This window comes from Humulus lupulus, chromosome 9 (genome assembly GCF_963169125.1).
Source record: "Humulus lupulus chromosome 9, drHumLupu1.1, whole genome shotgun sequence".
NCBI lineage: Eukaryota > Viridiplantae > Streptophyta > Magnoliopsida > Rosales > Cannabaceae > Humulus > Humulus lupulus.
In genome coordinates this window covers 119,851,017-119,858,858 of record NC_084801.1, presented here as the reverse complement: position 1 = coordinate 119,858,858, position 7,842 = coordinate 119,851,017, and the positions used below count along the sequence as shown (strand labels likewise).

General features: G+C 38.4%; 1 protein-coding gene across 1 annotated transcript; it reads right to left on the bottom strand.

Moving 5' to 3' along the window:
- Window positions 1-1,393: 1,393 nt before the first annotated feature.
- Window positions 1,394-2,383, bottom strand: LOC133799981 (uncharacterized). Its single transcript, XM_062237963.1, has 2 exons — window positions 1,711-2,383; window positions 1,394-1,590 (listed from the first exon to the last, which is right to left on the bottom strand). The coding sequence occupies exons 1-2, from the start codon at window positions 2,381-2,383 to the stop codon at window positions 1,394-1,396; spliced, it is 870 nt and encodes a 289-aa protein (XP_062093947.1).
- Window positions 2,384-7,842: the final 5,459 nt, after the last annotated feature.

Genomic DNA, 7,842 nt, shown 5'->3' with positions numbered 1-7,842 from the left:
CACGACCAGCAAAAGAAAGATTCCTACTCGCCCAACAATTGAGATTCTTGTTCAGCTTGTCCAAGATCACCCCATAATCTGATGCTTTCCATTTAGTAGGATGAAGATGAACCCCCAAGTATTTCAAAGGAAAAGAGCCTTCATCCATTTGCACCAAGTCAAGAATCTGAACATTAATGACTTCCTTAACTCCTCCAAAGAAGATTTGAGATTTCGATTTGTTCGCAGAAAGACCTGTAGAATCACAAAACTTCTTGAAAGCTTCTTGAATACCTCTCACTGAACTGATGTTGCCTTTACAAAAGATTATCAAGTCATCTGCAAAACATAGGTTAGTTAACCTAAGTTGTTTACACATAGAATGAAAACCAAACCCTTTTTTACCAGAACAATGAGCCAATAATCTGGTTAGATACTCCATTATCAGCACAAACAAGAGGGGAGACATGGGGTCTCCTTGACGAAGACCTTTTTCCCCTTTGAAAGTGCCCTGAATTCTTCCATTCATGAGAAGATTATAGCTCATTCCTTTCAAACAGACCAGAATCCAATTAATAAATCTCGAGGGGAAGCAAAGACGCTTAAGCAGCTCCTCCACAAAGTGCTAATCAACTGTATCATATGCCTTGCTGAGATCAATCTTCATTATACATCTCGCTGAAATATTCTTCCTAGTATACCCTTTGAGGAGATCCTGGAAGATCATAATATTATGAGCAAGAATTCTATTCTTTATGAAAGCCCCTTGATTGCTATGAACAAGGAAGGGAAGCACTTCCGAAAGTCTTGTACAGATCATCTTCAAGATACACTTATAAAGTGTACTACAACACGCAATAGGCCTGTAATCACTAGCTGATTTTGGTTCTGCAACCTTAGGAATGAGGGAAATCACTGTTTCATTCAGCGACTTCGGCAAAAACCCATCCTGAAAAAACTCTAACACAGAATGAGAGATTTCATCTCCAATATCTGTCCATAACCCCTTGAAGAAATCTGATCCAAAGCCATCCAACCCAGGACTTTTAGAAGAGTGAATGCTGAAAAGTGCCTTCTTCACATCACTCTTATTAAACGGCCTTAATAATCTGACTTGCTACTCCAAAGTCAGTCTATTTCCCTGGTTCAAATAGTCTAAATCAATCTCCTTAGTGGCCAAACTTCTCCTCCCCATAAAGTTCACAAAATGGGTGAGAAAGTGCTCAACTACTTTCGAATAATCTTCTTCAATTTTGTCACCAATAGTGAAAGTTGTGATTCTGTTTTCCAATCTTCTTTTCCTCATAACAGCATGGAAGTACCTCGAGTTATCATCATTGAAATTAACCCAATTAACTTTACTCTGCTGCTTGAGAAAGCTTGCGTACCGGTTCTGCATATCAGTAAATTTCTGCTAAACTTGACTAACCACCTGATGCAGAGAATAATCAGTGGGATTAAAAGCCAAGGCCTCCTGAGGTTTGCTAAAATCCTCCTTAGCCAATTTGTAATCCAAGACTACATCACCAACCTCTTCCCTGTTAAATCTTTTCAAAACATGTTTAACTCTAAAAATTTTCTGCACCATCTTATTAAGGCCTCCTCCCGAACCTACAGTAGAGTTCCAGCACTATAAAACAGTCTCTTTGTAACCTCTATAATGCAACCAGTGGTTACAATATCTAAATGGTTTGAACCCCACCTTGTTTAATTCCTGACTTTTAATCACACAGTAACTATGGTCTGAAACACAGTCCCATTTGAAGCAAGCTTCGGTTTTCGGGAAAGATTCCAGCCAATAATCATTAGTAAAAACTCGATCAAGCTTGGAGAAAATCCGGTCTCCTACTTCATGCTTGTTCGACCAAGTATAGTGCGCTCCAGAGCATTTGAATTCTTCCACTTGGCCTAAAGCCAACCAGTCTTGAGCATCAGCAATATCTTTTGCTAGGATTTGTCTCCCACCATTCCTGTCCTGGAAGCTAAACATAGCATTAAAATCCCCAAAAATAATCCAAGGATTATTCAGTTGACCAATACTAGCCAACTTGTCCCATAATTTTTTTCTCTCCCCCATAGAGTTACTACCATAAACCACCGTGGCAAAGAAAACCTTTTGCTGGCCACACACTTTTATCTTGCAATGAACAAGTTGAGGTTCCTCTAGCAAGATGTCGACCTTCACAAACTTTGCTTGCCAAAAAACCAAAATCCTACCAGAGGTGATAGGACTAGAAAAGTAATCCCAATTATGGAAATTATTCTCAAAGACTTCATGAATCTTCTCATGTTTCACCTTAGTCTCAAAAAGAGCACCAAAACCAACCTTATTTTCCTTACAAACATCTAGAATAGCTTTTTGCTTTTCTTTTTTATTCATACCCCTCACATTCCACCCTACCATATTACAAACTTCCGTCAATCAATTGGGTTAGAATTGGTGACCAAAATCCCATCCCCAGATTCTTGTAGAACCGCATATCCATTACCCAAACTAGCCTTGACTAGAGCTGCATCTGTCTTGTAAGGAGCTGCCACTGCCTGTCTTGTCCCTCTCCTTTTGGGAGTAATCCAATTGCCAGCAAAAACAACACTTCCTGTTTCATCTAGCTGAGCTGCGTTTGGAATGCCCTGAACTTCAAAACTCTCCTTTGAATCAAAGCTCTTATATGAGCTCTTTATCCTCTCTTCAGCTACAATACTTGTAGAATTAATCGCTCTGTTTTCTGGAATAACAAACCCAGATGGCTGCTGAAGATCCAACTCTGTACCATTTTGCTTCTTATCTTGTTTTTCTCCATTCTCAACAGTGGTTTTCTTCTTCCAAACCACTCCTTTTTCCTTGTTACAATTAGCCACTATATGACCTAATTGAGTACACGCAGCACACTTAGAGGGTAGCCATTCATACTCAACCATTTGTTCAACTAATTGATCTCGTTCATTGATGTAAGCAATAGATTTCGGAGGGTGGTCCGAAATCTCCATATCCACCAATACCCTTGCATATTTCACCATCGATCTGCTCTAAGTCACCTTATCCACCATAATCGGCTTGCCAATAGTACTCACCAGAGCACTGAGACTATTTCTTCCCCAATATTGCAATCCCAAACCATTCAACCTAATCCACACCGGAACAAACTTGACCATTCTCACAGAGTCCATGTCTGTAGTCCAAGGACGAAGGACAACTGGTTTTTTGTCAAAATGAATGACACCCATTTCCAATATCAGGTCCCGAGCAGCTTCATCCCTGAAGTTAACTAATGTAAAACCTGAGTGCATTCTCACAACCTTATCAACACCTAAGTTTCCCCAAACCTTCAAACACTCTAAAAGGCGGGTTAGCACCTAGCACAATACAAACCATGGCGTTTTTCCAGTACGCCGCTTCAATCTTCACCTCCTCCATATCTAAACAAGCAACAATTTGATCACCCACTTTCAGGGGTTCAGTGAAGTTCAATCGAGTAGTAGGGGAAAAATTAAGGACTTGAAAATAAGGTCATTTTTGCCTCATTGTTGGAAAATAATTTCACCAATAAAAAATGCTTATTTTGACCTAAGATTTTACAAAGACCTAAATGGCATACCAAAAATGGAATTGGAAAATTTTTGTAACAATTGGGTTAGTAAATTTCAAGTTATGACCTAACAAAGTATATAGTTAAAAATGTGAAAAATAGGGTTTTCACACTGTGTAAAAATGAAGTTTTGGAACTTAAGGTAAAAAGTAAAATTTTGCTTATTGCAAGATAAAAACTTGGTAAGTCTTGAAAACATATTTTGACATAAAATACCACTTTGAGTTTAGTGAGAATTATTTTTATTAAAGAATTTTTATTCTTTCTAAAAATAAAAGAATTAATTTATGAATAAGTTAATAAATTAAAAGAGGGTTTAAAACCCTATATTTTGAGAAAATAATTAAGTGAATTATTTTTCTAGTAAGTAAACTTGATTAATTGACTTCAAAAAAATTAACTATTCAAGATGGGAAATTTTTAACGGTTTTCTTAATTAAGATAAATTAGGCAATTTTCTTAAAACGGTTTTTAGAAATTAAAAACCTTAAGAAAAATAAAAGGAAAATTAAGAGTTTATTTTCTTGAAAAATAATTAAGGAATTTAATTAGTATTTTCGGGATATAATACCAGCTAAAATCTTTAATATATTTTACTGACTGTTGAAAGTACGGGTTAATAGCGGAACTTTTAAAGAATAAGATTTTTAGCGGATTGTGGGAAAATACTATTGTGATACCCTAGCCTAGATATCGAGACCATAGGGTAGGTCTCCCCAAGACTTAGGGTTTAGTCTCAAATATTTTTGGTATGAATTTCCTTAATGGGTTTAAAACCAAATAAGGATCTTTAATCCTTTCAAATGATCTTTAAAATGACCAAATTGCCCAAAATAATATAAATGAATTATAAAGTGCCATAATTAATCCAAGTATACTGTATGGATAATTACAGTATTGGCTGAGCATAACTAGATTATACATTGGAGGGTGAAATCTTTCTGAGAGCAAAGGACTCCAAGTAAGTCAACTTCTATTGTGTGGTTGCAACATGAAACAACTATTGTATTGTATGTTAGTATAGAGACACATGCACATATATACACTGTCGTAGAAAGTTGCTTAGAGACGTTAGTCTAGTTGGTGCTGATTCAGAAAATATGACCAGAAGATATCTGTCATATTCTAGATGGCTGATCCCCGTCACACTGCTTGATTTTATTATGTTTGGTTCATTACTGCGACGAGTGGCCAAGAGGTGAGGATTGTTGGTTTAAACCTAGGGGCGCCAAAAATGAATGGGACCTAGGGGCTCTCATGCTTACTTAATCAATGAACGGATAGAACCCGAGCAAGTGCTCTGATAAGTTATTCCCAGATAGTAGCCATGAATATTGGCCATTCTATGAGAGTGCCTAGAGATAATAGGGGTTACCAAGTTTGAGTGAGGATGAACACCCTAGGGGCAACTGCTCACCAGCACCACTGATTAACATTGAAATCTCTGTAAACCTGTGTAACTTCGATTACACTCTTAGATAAGTAGTGTTGCCCTAGGTAACTTGATGATTACCCTTGTGAGGGATTTACTCTTGGATAAGTAGTGATGCCCTAGGTAACGCAATAGTTACCCTTGATGGGGATATTTATTTGCTAGATCTTAGTGTTGAGACTCGGTTCTCTCTTACAGATTAGTGTTTAAGCTGGAGGGCATGTTACGCCCGAATTGTTGGAAATTGTCAAGCGTTGGTCTCAAATTATATTGTTATATATTATATATGCTTGCTCTGGGATTTTCTGAGTGCAGGGATTTATTTGTTGATAAGATATAGTTGTGATATAATATATCTGCTTGCTCTGGGATTTTCTGAGTGCGGGAATTTATCTGTTTATAAGAAATAATTTGTCATTGGTTATCAGGCATGACCATAAGTTTGCCATAACGCTTTTGCGTTCTTGAAATTGATTGGGTAGGGTCCGGATGGATTTGGAACCCTAATCATCTGCATGCTTTGTTTTAAAGTTGAAATTACTAAGCGTTTTTGCTTACCTAGTTGTTTCCTGTTGTAGGCAAGAGCAAGGGCAAGGTAGAGCAGTGAGCGCTGGAGTCTACCTTGAGAATGTACATGTGGACCGACCTTTTGGGAAGGCATTTTATTTTTGGAAATGTTGTGTTATTTTCATAAAATAGGCTCACTCTAATCTTTATAAAATATGTTTGTATTAAATGTTAAGTATGGCCATATGACTTTTAAAAAGTTTTTTTTATATGAGTTTTTGAGACATTTTGTTAAATAAAAACGTTTATATTTCCACATTATCGAATCTTGAAAATCTGGGTCGTTACACAACTACCCATTTTAATAACCGACCAGCGGCTTCTGGTTTCTGCAAGATTTGCCGTAATGGCTGGTCGGTGAGTACCACGATGGGGTGAGCTTGAAAGTAGGGTCACAACTTTCTAGAGGCCAGAATCAAGCAACAGGCTGAATTTTCAATGGGCGGATACCGCAACTCTGCTCCCACTAACCTCTTGCTTATATAATACACCTCTTTTTGTGTGTGGTCTTCTTCTCTGATCAAAACAGCACTAGCAGCATACTCTGTGACTGCCAAATAGATGAACAAAGTTTCTTTTTCAATTGGTTTGGACAAGATTGGTGGTTGTGACATGTGGGACTTTAGCGCCTGAAAAGCCTGCTCGCACTCTTCGGTCCATTCAAACTTCTTGTTACCCCTGAGTAGATTAAAAAATGGAACACACTTGTCCGTTGATTTGGATATAAATCTACTCAAGGTGACAATCCTCCCAGTTAGGCTTTGAACATCTTTAATCTTGGTATAAGAGAAGACTGCATCTCGATCAGTTCTCTAATCTTTTCGGGATTAGCTTCGATTCCTCATGAGTTTACTATGAATCCCAAAAAATTTCCTGATCCAACGCCAAAGGAACACTTGAGGGGGTTCAGCTTCATCTGATATTTGCTTAAGATGTTGAAGCAGTCTCGTAGGTCCTTGATGTGTTCTTTAGCTTTCTTTGACTTAACCAGCATGTCATCGACATATACTTCCATACTAACGCTGATCAGCTCTTTGAACATATGGTTGACTAGTCGCTGGTAAGTCACACCAGCATTTTTCAAACTGAAGGGAATTACTTTGTAATAGTAAAGTCATGTATCTGTTCAAAAGCTTGTGTGTTCCTCATTAGGTGGATGCATGATAATCTAATTGTACCCAGAGTATGCGTCCATGGATGATAAAATTCCATGCCCTGATGTAGCATCGACTAGCTGGTTGATCCTCGGAAATGGGAAACAATCATTTAGGCAGGCTTTATTAAGGTCTGTGAAATCCATGCATGTCCTCCACTTGCCATTCAGCTTGGGAACTAATACAGGATTGGAGACCCAAGATGGATAAAATGCTACCCTGATGAATTTGTTTTCCTTCAACTTCTCGACTTCATCTTTTAGGGCCTTCGATCTATCTTTGTCGAGCAGCCTTCTCTTTTGTTGTACAGGTAGAAAATTTTTGTCTATATTTAAGACATGGTTAATCACCACTGGGCCTATCCCAACCATATCTTTATGTGACCAAGCAAACACCTTCTAGTTCTCCTTCAAAAATTCCACCAGTTTGTTTTTGTTGTTGTTTCTAAGTTTTTACCAACTTTCACATCCCTGGTCGGATCTGCTTCTTCTAATTGGACCTCCTCGAGGTCCTCCATGGGTCTAACATTTTCTTCAAAATCCCCAAAGTAAGGATCTAAGTCTCTATCCTCACTTTAGGCAACACCCTATTCGGTAACCTGTTCACCTGATTAGGATTGTACTTCATTTACTAGCAGCAAGCTTTTCTCGAATTTTTCCTCCAATCCGCCTGTTTTTTCCTTGGCGATCAAGGAATTATAACATTCTTGCGCTTCACATTGGTTTCCTAATACGCATCCCACTCCTGCGTCGGTTGGAAACTTCATGGCCAAGTGTCAGACCAAGGTCACTGCTCGCAGATCGATTAGAATAGGCCTTCCAATCACAGCATTATATGTAGAAGGACAATCAACCACTATGAAAGTAGCGAGTAATGTCCTGTTTACAAGTGCAGCCCCTGCTGTGACCAGGAGCCTGATCGACCCAGTTGGTGGAGCCCTTCGCCGGAAAAACCATAAATGGTCTGGTTGCATGGTTCCAAATCTTGCACTGAGAATTTCATTCTCTCCAATGAAGATTTATACAGAATGTTGGCTGAGCTTCCTATATCTACTAACACTAGCTTGACCATCATATTGGCGATCTGGACATCCACGACCAGAGGATCTAAATGGGGAAATCGA

Excerpts from the sequence above, each read along its gene's own strand:
- LOC133799981 (XM_062237963.1), bottom strand. The coding sequence starts at position 2,383 with ATGGTAGGGTGGAATGTGAGGGGTATGAATAAAAAAGAAAAGCAAAAA. Across the intron at positions 1,591-1,710 it reads TGTTTCAGACCATAGTTACT|GTTCGGGAGGAGGCCTTAAT; the intron begins GTGTGATTAAAA and ends ACTCTACTGTAG.